Below are 23959 nucleotides of genomic sequence, written 5' to 3'. Positions count from 1 at the left end.
GTCCCTTTTTTACACGACCCTACACCTGTGTTCCGCCCAAGGGAGCTAAGGTAACAAGACGTTCTACCCTCACCAGATGTTTCACACTTCTTGTTCCTTAGATTGGAGTAATTAAAATGTTCGGATACGCTCTATCAATTCTTTTCACACCAGGTGAATCTTTTACAGCGACGAATTCCCACTCAAAAAACTGAGGGAAGCATTATTCACCCGTCTATGCCTCATGGGAAGCAGCTCACTTATCAGCCATGGCGTGCAGTTTCTGTCAAACAGAATCCAACCCCAGAAGCCTCTCCAGCACAAAGTTTCTTGCCGCTTAATATCTATAATTATTTTCCTTTGAGCAACCTAAATTCCTGTCAATTTTTGGTACGTCTCTGCAATTTGGAAGCCCTTTTCCTCCCCTTTGCGGATCGCCATCGTATCCTTTCACTAACTGAGATGGCGTCAAAAACTAAATCAGTAAAATTCACACCTTGAACCACGTCGTTGCCGTGTAATTTCAACCCATTGCAAACAAAAAAATTCGTAAAAGCCAACATTTAAATATAAAAATGTGAAGATATACACATTTACATAACCGCTCACCCAACAACTACAGAGAAAGAACTGCACTCCCTTAGCTTTACATGCTTGGTAACCTCAAAAATCTGAATAAGGAGTGAGCAATCGTCACCGAAGCCCGCAATGCAACACAACTTTTACCTCAAGCGAGGGAGAGACCCGAGTTCTGCTAGCGTTTTCTTGCGCCAGATAGTCCCCACCTGAGGTCCACTTGCATCATATTCGAGGTTCTACCTTTTTGAAGCTGTGTCAAAAAAGTAAACCTACCCCCTAGTTACGGCAATGTGCTCACCCGTGTGGTGTAGTGCATCTCTGATGAAATGTTAAGAAGTCACGTATTTGTGCTTTTGGGCCCTTTCAAGACTACGTTGAATGACCGACAAAACCGTAGAGTTATACTAACTTTCAAACGAAAGGGGTAAATATTAATTGTACTACAGATTCAAACACTGCTAGAATTGAAGTTTAGTGCCTAATCACACGTTTACAAACAGAAACAAATATAATCTGGGTAATGTTTGAACAAATCCCACACTGTTTTAGATAACTGGCTTGCGATGTGGCCTCACAATCTCACCGTTGACCCACTGACATCCTCTTTCACAGTTTGAGTGCGTGGACGCTGTACTGTGCCGACGGTTTTCGCGTTTCATTCGAGAGACACCCGCACTATTATAATCAGCAGTAATTTCACCTTCACAGGTAACTCCTGGCTTGCTCCCATAATTATTATTTGTGTTTTACTCGTATTTGTATCGTAATTTAACAAAGTAATCGTGCCAATTATACTTTCATGGCTTTACTTTCTTATAACTCTGAATGGCATCCTCTCTTCACTCTGGCTTGTTTTAATTAAATTGGCGATGCCACAGCTTAACTAGGTTAGCTTTGCCATAGTTTCCCTTGTCTTTGCTAACAGTCAGGTTGCTCATTTTCCCGTCAATTCTATTCAACGCTTTAGTCCATGGGATATTTTAAAAGCTGTTGTAGGGTTGCGTTCTCACATTTCCTTTTCCAGATTCACAAAATCTCTTCATTTTCTTTCCTACCCTCACGCTAACGTAAAGTAACTCAACGGAATCTTCCGCATTGTTGCCTCTTGAGCCTTGTTTTTATTCGTTTAGAATATTGCATTTGATATCTGTATTCGAGTCATTTGTAAGGTTATAGTAACGCGCGTGTTTGTCTCTGGCCAAAGAGCTCTCTCTCTCAGACCCAGTCAAAATGATATTGTGCCAGATAGTTTGAAACCCATTTCGGATTGTTCATGTTACTGTCCCTCTTCGGGTAAGCAGTTTGTGTTTGCTTTCCACTACAGCCCCTAACTCAAGCACGCCTGATAGACGCGAAGTCTCTCATCTTTCCTTTCATCTATTCAAAGTCTCTTGGTTTGTGGCATCCATGTGCAGTGTGATACATCCATACCGGATCACCTGCCTAAAACTTGATTTTGCTCGGCGCCCCTTCCAACAAACTACGTTATGCCTTTGATACCTCTATGCGGTTGACTGCTTCTGCTTTTTCACTTTGAGTTCAATATGTTTTTTCTAAGTTCACATTTCCTTTCTTATTCACGCTACTGCTACGGCTGTGAGGTTACATTGCTTCCATAGGATTGAGCAGCCTTTTTTTTGCCTCTGAAGCTAGTTACTGCATAGCACCAGGTGTCACTTCTTCCCCTTTGGTTATCCTAGTCTGTTTATGCTGTTCCAAGACTTAGTGTGCTGACACTATCATTGTACACGGTTCATTAAACTCCTCTCAGATAGTTACTCTCTGTTGCGGAAAAGATATTCCTTTGTAACTTCACCGTTTAACAGTATTTCATCATTTAATATTGCTTTCTTGCCTTTACTGAAACAAATGGTAAGGTGAGGTTTAACAATAATAGAGAGATTAGCACGATTGGGCAGAATTCATCACACATTTCATACGCAGATCACATAAATTATTTTGTCGAGTGTTTTCAATTCAAACATGTATGTAAAAATACTTTTATGAAAGGTGTGTGAGAAATTTGATACAGCGGGTTAGGAATTTGATATCACATTTCCTTTGAATTTTCATGTAGTTCCATTATGTGCTGTTTCATTCGAATTTTCACTAATAGAATAGGGACGCCATTTTGGTTGTCAAGTCAGTCATTTTTCGACTTTTGCTGCATATTCCTAAAAAGCCTTGGTTGAATGAAGAGCATGTTTCATGAGACTTGCACCCCTATTCAATCAATCACTTCAATGCATATATCAAGAAAATCGTACAATGGCAAAAGCACATACTCCCGTGTTACAGATCTTTTAATCACTTCTTTAGTTCATGATATTGCTACTGTCAAACCAAGAAATTTTCTCCAGCACTTTTATATTGTCCCAGAGTTTACCTCAGAGATGTTACCATTTTCCTCTCAAACAAATTCAAAATACATGTAGCAAAAAGAAGGTATCCATAGATCAATTTTCCATTAACAACAATTATGCTTAAGTGTTCCACAAAAAATGTTTTGAAAGTCTCACACGCTGCAAAGCACTATTTTTGTAGAATATTGATGTACGTATATATTCACATATACATATATATTCGCATTTGGTAAATATGCATTCATTAGTGATGTTTAGGCAGTTTCGATACTACTCTAAATATCCTTGGGTCGTAGTTTCGCTTCCTTTTCTTTTTTTTTATTTACAACCACAATCTTGTTGTTACAGCAATCACTGCTACTTTTTGCTCCTTGAAGCATGTTTCCTCCTTTTCAGTGGTTACTGCATTTTCCATAGTAGACAACGCTGCTGCATGATAAATCCCCATAATTGCATCATTTTTTGCTTTGATAGCTTATATCACCGCCGCGTTGACACATAGTTGCGTCCCATGCAATGTCGGATTCTGTAGTGTGATATTTCTCGTCTGAACCACAGCATCATCGATTCCTTTTGGCGATAGAATTGCTTTGAGGTATTTTATTACTGCCTTATGGTTTAGCACATTACATCCTTAGGCCAAGCACACACTTTCTTTTTCCATGTATCCGACACAACACAGAAGAGGGTATCTCTAATCTTTTTCATGCCATCACTTCAAGCACCGCAAAGGTTAATACCACAGGTATTTCCACTAATACCGATCCCTTTAATAATACGTCTGCTTTGAATTATACAGCGCATTGTGGTGGTGTCGTATTTCTTAACCATCATAGCGATGAAGGCTTTTGTTCCACTCCTTGCTTTTTCACACCCCGCTATCAAGTGTACGTGTCTGTGTGCGCGGCTTTCAAGATATCCCCTCATTACTTTCCGTGGCTTTCCTTCTCCATTTTCTTATTCAGCGGTCTTGAGTGCCTCAGTTCCTTCACTCATTCGACACACCAAACAGTTTTTTTTGCTATAACGATGCAAATATATAACATGCCATTTCCCACAACTTTTCCTGCTCTTTTGTCTTTATGTTCCAAGTTCGAAATATCCATGCTTCCCGAACCCATTTTTTTATGTGTTTCGCCTGGCATCATTTTCTCCAGTCAATCCTCTTTTAGTTATTTGTCTGTCTTTTTCCAAAGCAACACTTCCTTCCATCAGACTATATTTACATTATCACTCATATGTTTTCGCCTTTTTTTTTAACCTTCCCAACTTCCCCATTGGAAATATCCCTTGCACTTCCTGCATGGAGCTCAGTAAAATATTATGACGTCCCTTTTTCTGTATTTATTATTCCTTTCCATTTGTGTAGCCTTCCTGTATTGACACTCTCTACAACATATCCCTTTTTATTTTCACACCACCCACTCAGTACGGCCGGTACATTTTAGCCGTTTATAGCCTCTATGAGCTTTCCCATCATTCGTAAATGCTTTCAGTTTTTGTAGTGTTCCTTTTAATATGAAAAGGTTCTCAACAACACGCATTACTAGTATCACGAAGCATAAACCCTCCCAACATTTCCCTCTTTCGTTTAGGCTTCCTGGATGGCTGTGCTGCTGAGCACGATTGCTCTGACGCATCACGTGTCTCCTGTACAAGTTTTGAAATGCACACCATCCCACTCCGTGTGGAATATTGAGATGCCGCAAACACAACCAATTCCATCTCTTTTTCCTTACCTTGTGTTGGAACTTTTCGTTTATACCAAAAGCAAAATTAATCCCAGTGGACAATTTATAGCACTTTTGCTGCTTTTTACTGTTGGCTTTGCTGGTGAATCTGAGCATGCCGAGTTTTCTCCATCGCATTTGGAATCGTAAGAATCAACCTCATCTCCACCGTAGCTTTTGGATGCACCGTTACCTGTTGATATCGGTTTCCTTTCACCTTGCTTTTTTCTATTGGTATCTGTGGTTGACTGTGTTGGATCGCTCGGGTCAGCTGGGGTTTCTGGGACACTGTTCTCGGTATCCACACTCCGTTTCTGTCTTCCCTGTTGTCTTCCTCGCCCCGTATCACCTTTGATTAAGCTTTCTATCTCTTGACTTAGCTCTTTAATTCTCTCAAGTTTTGATGTCTTGTCTTGGCTCTCTTGCATCAGAAGTCCTATCCTGTCTTCGACACTTTCCAAAGTTTTCATCCAGGGCAGGTTCACTCCGTCAACTGCTCCGTACAGCATGCATATTCCTTGGCTCTTGCTTGTGTCCGCGCCGCAGTCTTTTACGTTGTTGTTTTGCTTTTCTCCTAGTTTGGACAACTGCTCCCCCCTCCTTGTAGTTATTTTCGTTACTGCATCCATAAAATTTTGTTTTGCATCACGCAGTCTTTCCCCCGTGCTACCATAGCTTGGAATGACTCCCGCACACTTCTGTTTCAGAAATTCCCAGCGGTGCGCGCTGTTTGATTCTGGATTCCACTCCTCGCTATTTCTTCCTGTGGTGCAGTCTGCGCAGCATATCTCCCTGCCGTTCCAAGAGCCGTGCATTGCACACAAGCACAGCAAATCCACGGCTAGTGATTGGTCTTCTCTATTAGGTGGATTTGGTAATGTTTTCCCGCACACCCTGCTTCGCTCTTCTCTTTCCCTTATCTCTTCAGCAGTGTGTGTCCTTCCATAAAGAGCTTTATTGAGCTGTTCTTCAATCTTTTCTACTTGTCCAGATGGACTCTTCGCTTCGATTTCGTGATATATATCTGCCACTTCCATTGCCTTTTTTCTAATCTCTGCACTGTGCTCCCGCAAGCCGTTTTTTTTTCGCTCAGGTCTTTCTCCGCTGTCAACCCCTTTGTTCAATACTCTCTGCGCCTCTTCCCAAAATGTTTTGTACAGCCCACAATTCCTTTTCCGATCCTCCATTCTCTTCGTACAAGAATAGTCCTGTGCCTCAGCGAGTTCAGCAGCATTTTCCTCACCGGCCACTTCAAGATATCTTACGCCTATTTTCAGAGCTTCTTGGGTAACTCGTTTTGTTACTTTTATGTGCTTCAGTCCCCTTTCTGCCCAATTTATCATTCGACACAACGCTTCAAACTCTTGTTCATTCAATATCTCCTCCTGGCCCGACACTAAATGAATACCCTGTAGTACCGCCACTAAAAATACAACCCAGTACATAGTGCCTTGCATGTTTCACCCTTGTCCTCTAGCAAAATCAAAAAAGAACCAAAAAGTGAAGTATTTTGAGCTTTCTTGACATTTTGACATTCTTCCACACATCTCATGGAAGTGTTTCAGTGTTCTCAGGGTTATTACTTCACACAAAATTAAACTCTTCATGACTACTGCTAAAACATAATTTTTCTGTTTTCCCTTCGCACGAATCCCATGAAATAGTGTGGAAGGGGCTCAACCCTCAGTGAGAAAGTCTTCCATAGCTCCTATTTCGTGTGACAAGGTGCCCAGGGTGAAAGTGCCCTCAGGTCTTCTTTTTACATATACGCTCCACCACACATTGTTTCCCCATATCATCGAAATTTCATGGGAGAGATGATATGAAATGGCAGAATGGGTGAAAAAAGATCAGGAAACCATTACTCTCCATAGCTCTCTTGATATTTGAAATAACTCCTGTAATCACACGATATCTTACATCCGAGTAACGCGTGTGTAATACATGTTGGAAGTAATGAAGAGTGTCAATGTCAGTTTGTATTCTTCACTTTGCACTCTATGGGTAAGAAGGCGCTGCGGATATCCGATTTGCCAGTACATTAACGGTGTGGATATAAATTCAACATGGAGTGGGTGTCGCCGCGTTTCCGCATTACCGTGACCCCAAATGTCCTCCCAACACCTCACACCCTGTTTTCTTCGTGACGAGTTATCTGAAGTAAATACGGATTCCTATCACAGCTATAACATTCAGTTCCTTCTGAAAAGCCATCCACGTTCCCTCTCCTCACTGTCAAGTCTTCCACAAAGAATCCATGCTTTAAGCTGTGTCTTGGGATGTTTGGTAAGAAAATGAAGGGAGGTAACTGCAGCTTTTAACAGTAAAAGGCTGAACACTGTGCCTTTCACCTGCCCTCTGTTAAACTATTCTTGTCAGGGGGAAGTGATTTATCTAAGTGAGCTGCTGCCATTCCTTCTGTTGGTAAGGATGCGGTGCAGAGGGTGTTAGACTTTTCTCCACTAACTTTACGCATTTATTGCACAACCCTGATATGGCCCACTGTATCAAAGGTGCTCAAGTAGAAAATAACCAAAACGGCAGTGTTGCAAACATAATTGATCTCTCACCAACTCATCGGCCATCGTATGCTCCCACAAAAAATTTCTCCCATCACCCTTGATGTGGTGTGTGAGAGTGCCACGTGGGACAGATGACAGATGATAGTTCGACCCTCTAAAAGTATTGATATTCAAAGAGTAATTGCGATTCCTTTCCCCCTTGTGTGTTGTGATTCTCATTCCATGTTGTTAACGATCCGTGGATATCGCCTGCTACTGAAGGGTTTCAAGTGCCTTACCGGAATATCGCATGGTTTCTCTTCCATAGGAAATTTCCATTAACTTTTTGTGTTGCTACGCTGGTGAGGATACTTTGGTACGACCACTGTGCATGTTTTCATGTGTGTCTTAGCGACATATGTCGCTATCGTTACGATCGAAACGCTTTTGGAATTTATTAGCCTTATGTTTAACTGAGAGGCATATAATTACAGTTAGTGAAAGTTAAAAAAGTATCTGTTTGTTGAAAAATTTGCTTGTGTAAGCGGATGAACCAGCCGTTATCTTCGGCCTCGTGCTCACTGTCATTGACAATGGCTTTACCCCCATTTAATACCTAACGGAACCCCAAAGGAACCACACCGGCTGCACGTGTACACATATCTTCCTCTACCGTATTTCTGAATTCCATTTCTTTGCCCTACGGTTGCTGTGCAGCCGTTTAAGCAAATAAGCAGGTAAGCTCCTTCACCCTTGCTTTAAATTACTACAATTTTCTCTCCCGCCTTAGCTGCGCGGCCATTCCGCACGTCATTTTGGAGCAACTTCCTTCAACCAAATAATTACAAAAGCTTCGGGCACTCGTTGACTTCCTTTACCCTTCTCCACTTTTAAGTTTGGCCGCCACAAAAATAGTGCGGCATGAAGTAATCTTCAGTGCGCCTCTTCTTTGTGTATCTTACAAACGTAGTTTTGATTTCTTGTTAGTTCCTATCTGTTCCCACCTCATAATCCTGTCCAGTACACTTGGCTCTAACTTGGCCGTAGCATACTCTTCAGTTCCCTCTGTGAGTCGCGTGAGCAAGTGATCTCCTCATTGCACCGCACTGCACCATGTTGGTGGGCCACTTCCTGTGGCAATCAACAATCCTCTCAGTAGCAGCGCTGATTCCTCGCATTTTTGAAGTTGACATGCACCTTAACGCAGGTGCAGTTCGTTCCTTGAACACTACGAGTCTGTAATGTGCTTCAGCTTTCAGCGTGCTGGGTTCTCCACTGTCTCATCCCATTACCCGCCGTTTCCCTTGACGACAATGCTGCGCTGCTGAACACTACCGCCTTTGCACGTCTTTCCGAAATGACTGCATCACAATAGTATCATAACCGAATTTTCTGTGTTTGCTCTCATTTGATGCGTTCTACCGTCATTTGGAATAAGGATTTAGCGCGAAATACCACCTGGTTCTACCAACGCTGCAGCCGCCCTAACCGGCGGAGAAAACAGTCAGGGAAAGGGGGACAGGACTTTTATTTTGACAGCGCACTGTACCAGGGAGGAAGGAGCTCTTTTTATGAGTTCCTTGGTTGTGACTTCCGAGGTTGGCTAAAATGCTTTCTGACCCATGCTTGCGTGGACCAAGAAAGTCGGATTGCAAAAGGATGCAATGAGATTCACATTTTTCAACAACTTCCCGCGCTACAGTTTGGCGGAGTGCACGATGTGGATGGAGGTTTAGGAAAGTTAAATGCAATGACCAAGGTAAACTGGAACTTCACTTGTTACACACGGTGACAGATGTTGTGGCACGCATAGGCTGCAAAATGGCGAGCTCTACCCAATACAAGAGATCAATGTATATACGAGCCAGTTACTTCTTTTACATTCACATCAGACAAGAAAAAGGTTTATTGCCACGAGGGGAAACAACAACGACAGAAGCTCGGTCCCAGCCTTAACCTCCGTTAAACCATTGTAATCTTCATCGTCATCATCGCTACCGAAAATCGTATTGGTTTCAGATATGTTTGCGGGGACTACAGGGCCGCGAGGCGAGACGTCACTATTTCCGTCCCTTCCGTCAGCAACTTTGTCGCTGAGCCGCACGTGAGCGGGGAGGGGTTCGCCACAATAAGTTTTTGTCAGGCGGTCTAGGTCCCTTTCATTGATCTGGAAGTCCCTGGAAGGGTGCATAAAGATGTAGAGGTCAACACCCACGATCAGACTGTCCACTTCACTGCTGTTCACCAACCACGGGTTGTCTGCCCAAACTATTCCCATAAAATTACTGAAGGCACTGGTAATTTTACTGGACATCGACACAAATTTTCCAAGGCTAGTTTTCGTTTTGGATAGCATCGGGACCCCTTCAATGTCTGAAATCCATCTGGGGCCGTTACCTGTGACAATAAGGAGCCCACCTGCCCACCTAACATCTTCCGCGGCCCCACTCCGTCCCGTGGCATTTGCCGTTGCGTTGTGGATGACTTTCCACCTTGTCAGAGGACATCCATTATCCTTGTTCAGCGATACATCCTCATCTAGCGTAAAAAGATTCTGAAATGATTCCCTCAGATAACGCGGGAAGTTGTGATGGACGCCACCGCCACCGTCTTCGTAGCTTCCGTTAACCAAACTGCTCATACAACGGCGCAGCGTGACTTCACCCTGTGTGTCGCCCTCCTCGTCCCCGTTGGCAATGCATCTGCCCTCGCCGTCGTGCCACTGGGAAAACACTAAAATAAATTCGTGGAGTCTCCCGGAGGCCAGCCGGGACTTGGAGGCGGTTTTGAACCCTATCCTCTCCAACTCATAATATTGCGACTCTAGTTTGCGACCCAGACCATCTGCGTGAGCGATAAGCTTAACTGCGTTCAGGCACTCCTCCCCGATGGGTCTGTCCCGCTGCAGTTTGCCATCAAGGAGTCTGCGAGCAACTTTCAAGGACTCGATCAAGTCGCGCGTTTCGCGCAGTTTCATCGAGATATAAGATTCGGCTCTCCCAAGTTCCATAGCCGCTTCGCACACTATTCTAGCGGCTGCAACGCTGAGGGCAGCTCCAGGGACACCCACAGAGTACTGCGTGACGCCTAACAATAACCCTAATGTGGTGAGGATCGTTCTCATACTCCCTGAGGTAAGGTGAGGGAAAGGGAGGAGCAACGTTGAGTGTCTTAAAAAATTGCAAAAAAAAAGCATTTAGGATTGTTCGAACCAGCGGCTACACCACAACGGACTTTACCCACATGTGTTAAGTTCTAGCCTCGTTGACAATTTGTTTATTGGTTTTAGAAGAGGTCATAGCGCGCCACTGACCCACAATTACCGACAAAAACGCGTGGTCAACCAGACATTTTTTCACGAGTGATGCGGATTGCATGATCGCGACCCAAACTGCCGCTTCGGCTTCCCCAGCACCCAACCGCGAGATTTCTTCCATAGGAAATTTTTTTTTTTCATTCCTAACCTCACCGCTGAGGAATGCAAATCATTAAACTTTCCCACAAGGCAGCACATACTCTTTAACTGCAGCGGCTATTGCTCGCCCATTTTCCTCCCCCCTTACACAGCCCTGTTTCTTTTATCGTCTCCCGTCTTGTTGGGAAAGATGCGGAAAAGCTCTTTGAATTGGCAATTAGTTTCATGCCAGTAACGAATCCTTTTGCCACTGAGACTCTCCTATTCGTCCCGCTTTACCTTCTTCTGCTTCCGTTACACACGCACCAACCTCACCTGATAAAAAGAAAAAAAGCCAGGAGTGCCGACACGCGTATGACTCTCTGCGATCATTCCCACTCAATCATCGCTCGGATGTGGAGTAACTATAAATCAGCAGGGGCATCTTCAAAGTTTTTTTTTAAAAAAATAAAAAAAGACCCAAAAGAGTCTCTGAATATTCGTATGTATGCACCGGTCCACCCCACAAGGCAACTCATGCACTGTGCACTCCTTTTAACTTGTGTGCTGTTCCCCACAACAAACACCCCACTTGAAATCAACACGGCCGACATGTTCTTCGATTTGATTAACCTAAGTTTTTAAAATGGTACATCCTCCGGGCGAAAACGACAAACCCTCCGTCAGATTTGGTACTTCCCCCCCCCAAAAAAATAGAAGTGTCGGCGTGTATATGCTTTACACCTCCAGTTTAAGTTCCAGAGCCCTCATGCACACACGCGAACGTGTACACACACGAATATCATTTGCCTCTAAATGGCCCCTACCGGCGCATATACAAATGGAGCATCACCTCACAGTCTACTTAGGTGGAAAACCACATTCCTTATGAGCGTCGGCGCATCACTATTATGGTGCGGTTACATCTCTGATGCCGCCCATAGCGGAAAGAGCAGTCAACGGTACTGATGAATTAATTCGTGGTTTCATTAACACGTAAAAACGAAAGCCCTTGATAAGGGGCCGAGCAAATTGATAGTGCAAACACCTGTATAACGCAGCCATGCTCTCCCACATCTTCGCATTGTCGAGTGGACGTCTCGCAGTCACGTCAAAATCAACAGCAGAGGAAGACACATGTGGATGTTACTTTGTTGTAACTGGGGCAGGACAAACGCTTGAAGAAAGAAATTACTATTATCCTCAAGGAGGAAATATCAATATCAATATTTATATCCATATTCACACACGTACATAAACATATTAATATACACGTACAAACGCTGTTTTTGTTGCAAGTCATCGCTTCATGGATTTAACGGGTGAAAGCAAAAGCAGTTTCAAGGAGCATCTTTCAGCTGTGCATTCCTTAAATGGGCCACACCCACACACTGAGGGATAAAACGCTGCAAATGCAGTTAAAATACGCGGCTCTCCCCTCCCCAATGGGCGTAGAGGGACACACAAGTCCCCGTACCTCAACATTACAATATGTGGCGTTTTATTTAGAGTTAAGGAACCATAATGTCATACACTCAACTTATTCAAAGATTCTTTCCAGCATTTTAAAGGTTTAAGTTATCACCTCTTAGGCGGGAGGATCAACGCACATCATTGCTAATGGCCATTTGCTGTAAACGACTTTCAAAAGGCATATTTTCGTGTGAAATTTAAGTTTCCACTTGAGATGTTATAATCTATGTTCGGTTCCTGAAACCACTGGAGGCATCAAAAAAAGAATTTACTAACGAAGGAATTCCTCCGAAACCCCGTTCAAATCCTTTCTTGCTTTATTTTATATACTTTTTTTTTAAAAAAAAGAAGAGATATCGAGCACTTCACACCGTTCCATCCTTTAATCACTGTTTCAAACTCGCATATTTGACAACTGAATGAACAATTCACTTAACCTAACTTAATTTAACTTAACTTCATGCATAAATGCAACGCCGTGTTATATACATTTTTGAACGGTACCATAAACTGATCCCACAATCATTTAGCGCGTGTATGAATAAAAACAACAATAACAACAATAACAGCGGTCAGTTTGACGAAAATTGATGGAACGCATTTACCAAAAGGGCATTTCATGTAATAAACCATAACATCCGGCATGAAAACATCCCCAATTACTCTGTACAAATATGCTCATCACCACCATTAGACTCAAGAGCAAAAATAAAAATACAAATAAAAAACAAGTTGCAATTGCCGTTCACTTCCCTGATCGTTCGTGTGTTGGAAACCCGTTGACGTGCCTTCCGGCACGTCCCCAACACAATCCGATTGATTCGTAAGCACCATTTATATTATATTATAGTTATTATAATTTTGTATTGAATGACATATGATAATTTCTCCATTGCCAAAACGAAGCTTTCATCTGTGTTTTTACTTGTTGTTATCAATCGCTAAAAAATAAAATAAAATAATAAGCGTGAAGGCCTGTGTGCACGCATCCGATTCATTGTGATAATAACGATAGCTGCCGCAGGTGAAAGCATTTTATGAAATCCATCTTTTTGCATTACTAACTAAAAAATGAAAAGTAAAAAAAAACAGTAACAGAAATAAATAATTGAGATGTTAACAATAGCATTAACAATAGTAAACAGTAATAATAATAATAATGCCACAACCCTCCATATATATATTTCAGTTACACACACACACACACACACAAGGAAGCAATGCCGACATCATCAGAGGACTAAAACAAAAGTAATATACATATATATATATATTCATGTACGTTTGATAAAAGGAAAAAAACACACAAAAACACAAACAAACAGCCGAGAAAAAGAGGAGAGATGGAAGAGACAAAATCTTAGATTATTATATGCCAGCAACAACGAAGAAAACAAACAAATCTAAGCAAATAATAAACCAAAGGAGAGCGGTGCGTCACCACTCCTTTTTCTTTCTGTTTTTTCCCTTTTTGAGGAAGGGGAAAGGAGGGGAGAGGTTTTTAATGTTTTTATTATTTGACAAACCGTTCACAATAGTAATAAATTTATATGGCAAAACAAGACAAAACAGAACATCTAAACAAGCACAAACAAACATACATATAAACACACACATAAACAAACATAAGAACATATAAATCCATATAAATTATATATATATATATATATATATGTGTGTGTGTGTGTGTATTCGTGTGTGTATTGAGGAAATATCCACCTTTTGTGTGCATGAGGAGTTAAGTGAAGGCAAACGACGTTTCATACACGACACGCTTATAAACATTAAGCACAAGAACCACTGCAGCCGTTATCTTTACGAAATGTAATGAAATAAAAACAACAACAACAACCCCCAAAAAAAAGGAAGGTAAAGAAAAAGAAAAAGAGTGGAAAGAAAAGAGAGAGGAGAGTGGAACACACATACATACATGCACACGCGCGCATACATGCAGTTATATTATGAGGTGAGGGGAAGTAAAAATGTACATGGTAAAAAACAAAGGTAAATAAAATGGATGAAAACTTTAAATAAAAAAATAAATTACCAAAATTGAAAAATAAAATTAAAACTGAAACCAAAACAAGCCAAAGCCATCAAGCCATGAAAATAAATGAAAGGAAGCATTCCACCGCCAAATATTACGTGGACTTCACCTTCATCCTTCAGTCGTTAAATGAGGGAACCCCGTGGGATACGTCCCCACAACAACAAAACAAAGGAATATACATATAGACATCCACATACATTCCTCGGAACCAGTTTGAATAACAAAATAAGTAAATAAATAAACACGCACATATATATATATATATATATATAAACATTTATAAATGGATTAAGACACTCTGAAGGCAACGTTAAGATGTAAAAAGAGGACATGTGACCACAGTTCAACTGAGACGCAAAACAAAACACGACGAAACACGCACACAAAAGTAAAAATAAATCAAGAAGAGATGAAACGTGAGAAACAGAGAGGAAAGGAAAAAAAACCGCCTCACGTTAATTTACCTCAAGTGCTGCCGGCAGCACTCACAATTGTCTGATCGACTTCAATTCACTACTGCTGTTACTACTGCTTCCCCTTTTCCTCCCAACCGCATTCAAAAGCATCGCCTTCCAAATCTTCCGTGGATTGATCCACCGCAGGATTAGAAATCAAAATGACGGAGGAGCTGTCCGATGATTCCGTAGGGCGTCCAACACGCTCGACTGCGGCGACATCGACAATGTGACCCACCTTAACTGCAAGGCGATGTATAGCTTCCTGATAATATTCATCATTCCACACGGCTTCCTTCCAGGGTGGAAGAGGGACACGCCAGCGCTCACATATTGCCGTCAATTCCTTCTGCCGCTGAACAATTGTGAATGTGCCGAGTAGGGCGTGCAAAACATTGGAAACACTTTCCCCACCTGCTCCTAGTTGAGAGGAAATTGACATGCAGTCGTTGAAGGTCGTATGGGAAACATCACTGCTCTCATCCGCCACATATGCCTCGTGATCTAGACGCAGCGGCGCAAAGGTTCGCCCAGGAACAGCATCCAGTTGATATATTTCCACGGGTTCGGGTACACCCCGCAGTGGCACGGAACCAAGTGCAGTCACATCAAGTTGCTCACGTTCCGCTGTACTTAGAGAGAAGTACGTTGCACGTGTCAGAAGCACTTGTCCACCATTCGCAATGCTCTCCGTGCGGGCAGCCATGTTTGCCGTTTGACCGTAATAGTCATATCCTTTCGTCACCTCGTCGTACCGAATATCACACAACCCGGTGTGGATCCCAGCACGGATGCGGAGGCCATTCCACAGTTTCCTGTACACTTCGGGGTCCAGTTGGGCGCTCGGGGGTTCGGCCTTGCTGTTCAACTCAGCCACTTGTTTTTCCTCAGCACGGTAGAAGTTGTCGATGCTGTCCGTACCCCAACGGTAGTTTAGAAAGCAGCGCTGCAAATCGCGGGCAAGCCTCACTGCCGCCGTGGCACTCTTGCTCGCAATCATGAAAGAGTCACCTATGGTCTTCACTTCGTAGCAATCATAGTTCCCAATTAGTGTCCGTATCAGAGAGTGATGCGCGGCAACGGCATCGGCCATGACATTGGGATGTGAGGCCCACTGCGACGTGCTGTTTTCAATATCCGTGAAGATGAGCGTCACGGGGTCCGTCGGGTCCATAGGTGCACTCACATTATCGCGGGCATCACGTAAGGTGATGTGCATAAAAACACCGAGCGCAGCAAGCAGCATCACGAAGAGGGTGGAACCGACAATGATTCCTACCAGCTGAGCCCTGGTAAGCCCGTCCCACTCCAATAAAAACTTCAAGGAAGGTGTCACGGGCTCGGCGAGCAGCTCGATTGAAGCATTAAATACACGCGACATGGACCACACACTAATGCGCGTCGCCCCATAGTTGGTGCGGCACATATCGCCATATCCGGTTTCCCCCGAACCACACTCCGAGTCGCTAAAGACGCCATACCGCATGTCGTCGACATTTACGGAGGATTCAACGAAGAAGAAGTTTGCAAGCGTGCTCATGTTTACCCGTTCCACGCGCAAGAGCGCCAGACTCATCAGCGTCCCGGTAACGAAGCCCATTAGTGTCATTGGCGTCCACTTTTCTCGGCTCTCCACTGTGGCGTGAAACTTCAGGATTGTTGGTGACGATGTTTCATTGTCATACCAGTGTGGAAGGTTGGTGGCAAACACGAGGCGAGGGGCCGCGGCGCTGCCGTTGAAGGCCGTGACAAACTTCTCATAAAGCAATGCCACCTCGGAGAAAAGGACAAGCACACGAAGTTCACTATGCGCAGCGAGGTGCCTCTCAATCACATCAACGTCAGCGGCAGATATACCGAAAACAAACACTGCCCCGCTGGTGGGAAGGTGGCCGGTAAGCGCGGCACCCCTCCTGCGCACCAGTGAGATATTCAGCGAACCTCCCCACTTTTCCAAGGACTTTCGGATAACCTTCATTATACCATGCGCTTCTGCAGCGCAAACAATGGCATTTGCCTCTTTACCACTGTTGTTGGAGAGGTAGCGTGTTAGCACGTAGATTTGCTGCTCCACCGTTGGGGAGAGGTGAATCACATGCCTCCGGAACTTGTTCAACTGGGGTTCAATTGTTATTGGGTCAATGAACAGCGTGTTGGTCATTTTCATAAGCGCTTTCGTCACAATGCCGAACACGGCGGTGACAGTTCGTTTTTTCTTCTCTTCCTTCAGGGCCTTCGCAGAGTCAGATGTGGTGGTGCCAAATGCGTGCAGAAAGAGTTGGCCTGAATACTCTAGTGACCCGGTATCGTGGCGGAGGGCGCCAACAAGCCACGCCGCGGTCGCTTTCACGGCAATTGTGTTGTCACCAAAGAAAATAACAAGCCCATTCAATGGGGAATGTAGCGTTACCGAGTCAGCATTGCAGCGCAGTGCGGCCAGTCCCACCGTGCCATCTTTCGGCGTTTGCATGCTGAAATCATCCTCAACCTCTCTCACGTACACCACATTTCCACCTTGGTTGCAATAACAGACGGCACCCTGCTTGGCTGCTTCCCCTTCGCAATCACCACCGAAGTCGCCAATTACAAAGTCAGCAATAACGTATCGGCGCTGATTATACAGCGAGTCCATGAATGTTGTCCTGTCCTTGAGCCACTCAGGGACGCTTAGCGCCTGCGACAGCACCTCGCCAGCAGCCCAGCCGTACACCATCATTTCACCATCTGTGTCATGTTTCAAGAAGTAGTTCGGGTCCGTGATGCCCGTTTCGCTGGTGTGAGTCTTCAGATACTCTCGCATCACCTCTTGAAAGCGTTTTATGGCCACGTACTGTTCGTTCTTCGCAAGTGGGTTGGTGCCAGCAATGAGCAGCTTCCCGGGGAAGGGGGAGACTTGACTGTCAAGCAGAACTCGTTTCCACATAAGTTCCAGAAACACCTGCGCCCCAGAGGGAGCGAGGACGTAGGCCCCAGAGGTGCGTCGGTCCGCCACCAACTTCCTCAGGAACCTCCCCGTGTCGGATTTGGGAGCACCAAACAAAAGCACAGCCTGTGGCTTAGTAGCTGCAAAACGCTCAAACACTGCGTTGAATTCCTTGTCGGGTGCGGGTTTATCGTTAACATTTAACACAACAAAGACACCGCAAAGTTGGTAGCCCATTTCTTCCATTACCCGCAATGCCACCTCATACTCTTTCTCTCCATAATGATGGCCCTGCAGATACATGAAACCCAGTCGCAATACACCTAGATGACCCAATGCATGTCGAATGAGCACCATGGTTTCGATTGTTGGGCTTGGGCGTAGAAAATAGAGCTCACGAACCCACCGCCGAACCTCTCCAGATCCAGTCATGGGACCGAACGCAACCACCTCGTGCTTCTGCAACTCAGAAATAGAATCCAGCGTAGTGTCGTCACCTACGGGGCCAAACACAATCGTGATGCCACTCTTGTCTGTTTCCTTACTCAACTCGTCTTTGATAAATTCTTCCGGGGTTTTGTGACTCGTACTGGATTGAACTACCTGCACCTTCACCCTGTCGGCTATGGTCCAATTGCGTGATTCCATTGACGCATTGAAACCAGCGTTAACTGCGGTGGTGAAAATTTTTGGTACACGCGTGTTCCAGGTACAAAGTAAAACCTTAACGTTGATGTTTGCTGGAGCGCCGTGCACTTGCAGCGGATAGGGCATGAGAAGAAGCAAGACATACATAACATATAACATTCCCGTTCTGCTGAACGTCGAAAGGGCGTGCGGAGGTACCGACAGCGAGATGCTTCTTAAACAACTCATGTTGTTTATATTTGTGCACCGACGTTTTCCTTTCCTTTTCCTTTAAAAATGGCAGTTCTTGAACACCTCAGTCACCGAATATTAACGGTAACTTGCAGAAATCTATTCAACGACAAGAAACAAGGAGAAAAGAAATAAAAGCAGGGGGTTTCCACTTGTTTTTCAACAGATATTCACCTTGCCAAGCATCCGTCACCTTCCCCAAAGCAGCTTCTCTGCGTATATGCTTATATACATTATACGTGGTCTCGCAAGTAATGAAGCAACAAAACACAATACATAAACATAATATCTTTATCTATCTATATATAGGTGCATCCCACTAAAAGAGACAGCGACATCAAAAGCAAAACACGCACACAAAAAAGGGTGAAACCAAGTGAGCGGCTAAATACTTTGTATTGCATCTAACGAAAACCAATTACGTGCGTGCGCATTTGTATATTTACAGGCATATGTATACGCGTTTATGCAGATCTTACCCGACAGAATGCTGCCAAAGTGCTCCATGCAGCGCTCACTGCCACTATATTTTCGCGTCCCCCCACCCCCACCCACGTGGTCAAGTTCAAAAATTCATTTCATATCCAACAATACCGAATGCGACACAACCCTATCACGGTGCATCATATAGTCAATAATTATTATGTTAATAAATTCGGGCATAGCACTTCCATTTGTTCACCAGACTAATCGGCATGAAACAGAAGCGACCACAAAGTAAAGAATGCGCGCCGTCAGCGATAAAAAGCGACTGCAAAGGAATGCAAAGTTGCGTGAATTCTTTCACGTTTTCACGACCAGACAAGATTTAAATCCATCAAATGACAACATCTTTCTTTTATAATTTACTCTCACGCATGAGTGCTTGTGAGTGAAAGGTGCCCACTATGTTTAACTACATAAATCTTGTTTATTTGTCATTGCGCATCTATAAATAATGAAGGGTAAAGCGAAAAGCAATAATGAGTTTCTGTTCCGACAAAAATTGTTGTATTGTTGAACAGAGTGAAGCAAAGACGAGTTCCCTTCGAGAAATGTGTGATAAATCGATGAACTTTCGAATTATTTTAAAGCACACAGAGGGGAGGGGGAAGAGGATGGAGCATAGCTTCTACCTGATAACCAATCGTCTAATGAGGGAAGAAGTGAATGGCAAGGCCCACCGATATTACCAACTATGAGGACGCAAACGCGAGTGAACAAAAGCAAAAGCAAAACAAAAAAAATCACTCACAAACACACAAGTTGGTATATTAAAAATATATCTATATGGGAATATGCATCGAACTGCGAAAGAATGAAACATGCTAGCCATTCGACCAATGTGCGGGGTCGGAAAATTCAAACACCCAACTGTCTCCTTCCTCCTTTATACACACAACCGCTTCAAGAATTGGTGTGGAAGAGGGACAAGCGAAGCAAGACAAAGCAAAGACACCAACAAAACGAACAACCTTAACAACACAACATTCTATACCACCAATCCAAAACCCAAACCAAAAGCAAGCGCAACAGACGTAGAACTGAATGGCTCACTCGAGCAACACACGAACAGGCAGAGAGTGAAGATTCGGCAAAACCGCCTCACAGCATTTTGCGAACGGGTCCATATGCATCCATGAATGGAAATTAAAATATATCTATGCTTCGAGTTTGCCAATCGCGGTTATATGGTAAACGCAATTACGAAAAAAGCTTGACTGAGCGGCATTATTCCCCTGGACACATAAAAAGCGCCGTCTTCATTTTCCAATGGATCGGACGCGGCAGATGCCTTTGCCCCGGGACGAGGGACGACCTCGGGTAGAGGTTCCTCATGAAATCCTGCGATGGTTTTAAATTTCATATTCCCTCTTGCGACACGATCAGAGTATCGTTTTGCCCGTACAGATTCTGTCGCACTCTCCGCCGCCAACTCTGCCGCCTTCTCAACATCCTCTTGCGCCGCTACTGCTGCATCAGCTGCCTTTTCTGCAGTGGTTTCCATCTCTGACGTTGTGGCAACATCCCATTCCAACTTTTGCAATAACATATGGAGCTGGTCGAGCGGGAGGAAGAGCTTCAGATAACTCCGCGCCCAAAGCTCCTTCAACTCCTTGTGTTCATCATTATATTTGCTATCTGTTACCACCAGCTTCTCTTTGTGCTCATTCAGCTTCTGGGACGTCAACATCTGATCAGCTGGTGTATACACACAATCCGTATGGTTCGCTTGAAGTCTGGCAGTGCCAACTGTCGTTTTCCATATCGCCTGAAGTGCCACAGCGGCGGCAGTTGCGTTGTCTCTCGCGCTCTGTGCTTCAATATTCGCCGCCGCCTCAATAATAAGAGTCGTGTTGTGACTCGTTTCAGCATCCAACATGGCCCGCGTGGAGTTGGACATTGCGTCATTCGCAATTTTTGATGCCACCGACGCAGTTCGGAAGGTTCCCCCGTATTGTTTCGCTGCAGCGGCTGCGCTACTCGTCCTTTCAAATGCCGTCTCTACATCCTGGAGATAGCGTATCAATTTCGCCTTGTGATTGCGTATGGTGGTAATAATATTTTGTACAGTGTTATTTACGGTATTAAGGGACTTCATGGCCGCACAAATATCCTCTGCACTTTCTTCCAGCGGCTTCACTTCCGTTCCATTTGCTCGGCAAACAATACTAAAAAACATAAGTCCCACTAGTAGTAACAGCGAACCAATCCAACATGAGTGCATCTACGACTAATTTGTATTAAAACTCACTCGTTCCCTCCGCCCTCCACCTTCCACACTTATTACTACAAAAGAGAAGCCAAAGAAAAATATGCACAAGGATATATGAAACAACGACAAAAAAAAAAATGAATTATTTTCGCACCAACACAATAACACGAACAAGCAATATTAGAACATAAAGAAACTATAAAGTACACATATATTAAAAAAGAAGAAAGTAAATGATTAAAAGAATGGGGGAAAAAAAGGTCAATAACAATAGAAACAAGGTGTCAAGAGAAAAACTAAATAACCGACAAAGGAAAGGATATTACACCACTAATATTTTTTTTGAAGTACGAAATTTCAACATCATAACAAAAAATAATACTATCCTATAAACAAAAAAGAAACATAAAAACATAACACGATGCAAGAACAAATCAAATATTATAATTACAAAGCAGAGAGGCAATGCAATAGCACACACCCAAACTTCCAATAGTCATTTCATTAGACACGATAATATCAATATCTGATGGAATCAGTAAGAGCACATGTATTGAGCATTTAGGGTATCCTACACTATTACGATACAACCTACTGACAGTAACATAAAATATAGAGATATGAAATAAAAAGGGAGAGAATACAACATAAAATAAGTGTAATGAGTAATGGGAGAGAGATATGTGAAGGTAAACCCACAGTGTAACAGTTTTGCTTCATGATAAAATAAAAACCCTCAGAATCAGTTAGCTTTACGCATACAATAGGACATTATGGATGCGTAGAAATGATAGATTTTAGCAAAACGGTTTTACAATGGTAACGCATAGGTGGCCATGCTTACACGCAATCACCTCAGTGCAATACATGAATAAAATAATTAAAAAAAAAGGTAATAAAAAACTTATTTTTATTAATTACGAGACTTTCCCGACAATTAAAAAAAATTAAGAAAATAAAGGACAAAAGCTACAACAGATATTCGAAAGATAACACAGTAAAGGAAAAGTAAAGTAAAGTAAAAAGAATAATAAAAGTGAAAATATAAAGGAAATTTTAAAAAATATATAATTATCGATAGAAAATAAGGTTAATATGAAAGGATGTTTGCTGCCTCACTTGTATGTGCACATAACTGTGTGGAGACAAGTGGAATGGTTGGGATCACAATTCATGGAGTTGCAACCTCTTACAGTACAGAACCGAGAAACAGTCCAGCCATCAGTAGCAGCACTGACCCTTCAGGTGATGCAACAGAATTCACAACTGGTCCCGTATTTGGGCCGGCTGTTTCATTTGCATCTGCAGCTGCATCCTCAGCTTGTTTTTGTGCACGGACAGCCTCCTCCATGTGCTGCTGTAACCACATAAATTCTCTCTGGAACACAGTATCTTCCTGCCGCAACTTTCTAGCAACGTTGTCGTCAAAAACTAATTTAGCTAACCCTTCTAGCGCCTCACTGAGCGATTGGGCTGTTACACCTTCCGCTGTATCAGTACACTTTAATGCCGTATCTTGTACATCCCTGTCTTTGTTACCACATAACGAAAAAACATGCAGCTCCTCATCTACCTCCCATAGCATCTCTGCAATTGACCCAACTTTCGTAGAATGGGTAATACAATAGCTCACAGCCGTGGCCGCAGCTTCAGCAGCGAGTGTTGCTCTCACAGCAGCTTCCTTCGCTTTCGTAACGTTTAGGCCTCTCGACTCGGCAAGTTTCACAGCCTTCTCTGCTTGTACCTTTGCTTTGAATGCTTTACTTGACGCGGAAGTTACAGTAAGAAGAGAGGAACTAATAGTCCCTCCTAACCCTCGAAGTTGTTCCGCCACACGACACAAGGCAGTTACGTATACTGCCGGTGGGGGTTTCCTACCAGCAGAGCAATTATTCAAGATATCGTCAGCACGAATACCTGCAGTGCATAACACTGTCAAAAGTAGCCATAAGTTATGAAAAGTGATGCTCATAATTGTTATTAATTTGGATGGTATCGAAACTTGTGTCTGCTGTCTTGTAGTGGATTCTTGTCATGAGAATTAGGAGAGATTAACGGAATCAACAGTGGGAAATACAAAGAATAGCAACAACAATAGTATCAATATGAGTAGTGACACCATTACAGTCAATCAGCTCATCATTTAAGCACACTGCACACATCACAGCATGGAACTGTCCCCACTCCCTACTAAATACAATTCTAAGTGACAGTGGAAATCAAATATCATAATTACAAAGCAGAGAGGCAATGCAATAGCACACACCCAAACTTCCAATAGTCATTTCATTAGACACGATAATATCAATATCTGATGGAATCAGTAAGAGCACATGTATTGAGTATTTAGGGTATCCTACACTATTACGATACAACCTACTGACAGTAACATAAAATATAGAGATATGAAATAAAAAGGGAGAGAATTCAACATAAAATAAGTGTAATGAGTAATGGGAGAGAGATATGTGAAGGTAAACCCACAGTGTAACAGTTTTGCTTCATGATAAAATAAAAACCCTCAGAATCAGTTAGCTTTACGCATACAATAGGACATTATGGATGCGTAGGAATGATAGATTTTGATTAAAAAAGTGTCACTATTGTAACGCATAGATGGCCATGCTTACACGCAATCACCTCAGTGCAATACATGAATAAAATAATGAAAAATAAGGTAATAAAGGAAAAAATACAACTAAAAGTAGGGCAATAAACACACTAGAAAATCAGTTATAAAAATGAAGGATAAAAGCTACAACAGATATTCGAAAGATAAAATAATGAAAGGAAAAGTAAAGTAAAGTAAAAAGAATAATAAAAGTGAAAGTATAAATGAAACAAAATAAAATAACAATATTAATAGCCACTGATAGAAAATAAGGTTAATATGAAAGGATGTTTGCTGCCCCACTTGTATGTGCACATAACTGTGTGG

At 43.0% G+C, this 23959-nt stretch overlaps 6 protein-coding genes and 1 pseudogene across 6 annotated transcripts, besides 16 other annotated features; 2 read left to right on the top strand and 5 right to left on the bottom strand.

The window, feature by feature from the left end:
* Positions 1-4680: 4680 nt before the first annotated feature.
* Positions 4681-6108, bottom strand: Tb09.244.2330 (variant surface glycoprotein; the record flags this gene model as incomplete). The annotated part of the gene is made up of 1 exon (XM_822613.1): positions 4681-6108. One exon carries the CDS (start codon positions 6106-6108, stop codon positions 4681-4683), a length of 1428 nt encoding a protein of 475 aa, XP_827706.1.
* Positions 6109-8563: 2455 nt separating this feature from the next.
* Tb09.244.2340 (hypothetical protein) lies at positions 8564-8944 on the top strand (the record flags this gene model as incomplete). The annotated part of the gene is made up of 1 exon (XM_822612.1): positions 8564-8944. The coding sequence occupies one exon, from the start codon at positions 8564-8566 to the stop codon at positions 8942-8944; it is 381 nt and encodes a 126-aa protein (XP_827705.1).
* A 96-nt stretch (positions 8945-9040) lies between these two features.
* Positions 9041-10348, bottom strand: Tb09.244.2350 (annotated as a pseudogene).
* A 444-nt stretch (positions 10349-10792) lies between these two features.
* Positions 10793-11191, top strand: Tb09.244.2360 (hypothetical protein, unlikely; the record flags this gene model as incomplete). Its single annotated transcript, XM_822611.1, has 1 exon — positions 10793-11191. The coding sequence occupies one exon, from the start codon at positions 10793-10795 to the stop codon at positions 11189-11191; it is 399 nt and encodes a 132-aa protein (XP_827704.1).
* Positions 11000-11023: a sequence feature (AT_rich).
* Positions 11192-12335: 1144 nt separating the features above from the next.
* Positions 12336-12366: a sequence feature (AT_rich).
* An 83-nt stretch (positions 12367-12449) lies between these two features.
* Positions 12450-12478: a microsatellite.
* Positions 12479-12851: 373 nt separating this feature from the next.
* Positions 12852-12882: a sequence feature (AT_rich).
* A 79-nt stretch (positions 12883-12961) lies between these two features.
* Positions 12962-12984: a sequence feature (AT_rich).
* A 116-nt stretch (positions 12985-13100) lies between these two features.
* Positions 13101-13180: a microsatellite.
* Positions 13181-13210: 30 nt separating this feature from the next.
* Positions 13211-13231: a microsatellite.
* A 344-nt stretch (positions 13232-13575) lies between these two features.
* Positions 13576-13645: a microsatellite.
* A 7-nt stretch (positions 13646-13652) lies between these two features.
* Positions 13653-13693: a microsatellite.
* Positions 13693-13721: a microsatellite.
* A 154-nt stretch (positions 13722-13875) lies between these two features.
* Positions 13876-13923: a sequence feature (T-rich).
* Positions 13924-14044: 121 nt separating this feature from the next.
* Positions 14045-14090: a sequence feature (AT_rich).
* A 228-nt stretch (positions 14091-14318) lies between these two features.
* Positions 14319-14351: a microsatellite.
* A 243-nt stretch (positions 14352-14594) lies between these two features.
* Positions 14595-18323, bottom strand: Tb09.244.2380 (expression site-associated protein; the record flags this gene model as incomplete). Its single annotated transcript, XM_822610.1, has 1 exon — positions 14595-18323. One exon carries the CDS (start codon positions 18321-18323, stop codon positions 14595-14597), a length of 3729 nt encoding a protein of 1242 aa, XP_827703.1.
* A 1669-nt stretch (positions 18324-19992) lies between these two features.
* Positions 19993-21033, bottom strand: Tb09.244.2390 (hypothetical protein; the record flags this gene model as incomplete). Its single annotated transcript, XM_822609.1, has 1 exon — positions 19993-21033. One exon carries the CDS (start codon positions 21031-21033, stop codon positions 19993-19995), a length of 1041 nt encoding a protein of 346 aa, XP_827702.1.
* Positions 21034-21891: 858 nt separating this feature from the next.
* Positions 21892-21941: a sequence feature (AT_rich).
* Positions 21942-21956: 15 nt separating this feature from the next.
* Positions 21957-22109: a sequence feature (T-rich).
* Positions 22110-22210: 101 nt separating this feature from the next.
* On the bottom strand, positions 22211-22993 carry Tb09.244.2400 (bloodstream stage alanine-rich protein BARP; the record flags this gene model as incomplete). The annotated part of the gene is made up of 1 exon (XM_822608.1): positions 22211-22993. One exon carries the CDS (start codon positions 22991-22993, stop codon positions 22211-22213), a length of 783 nt encoding a protein of 260 aa, XP_827701.1.
* Positions 22994-23689: 696 nt separating this feature from the next.
* Positions 23690-23872: a sequence feature (T-rich).
* Between the last annotated feature and the right edge of the window lie 87 nt (positions 23873-23959).

The sequence above is a fragment of the Trypanosoma brucei genome, chromosome 9 (genome assembly GCF_000002445.2).
Source record: "Trypanosoma brucei brucei TREU927 chromosome 9, whole genome shotgun sequence".
Classification (NCBI taxonomy): Eukaryota; Euglenozoa; class Kinetoplastea; order Trypanosomatida; family Trypanosomatidae; genus Trypanosoma; species Trypanosoma brucei.
This window is presented reverse-complemented; position numbering and strand designations above follow the sequence as displayed.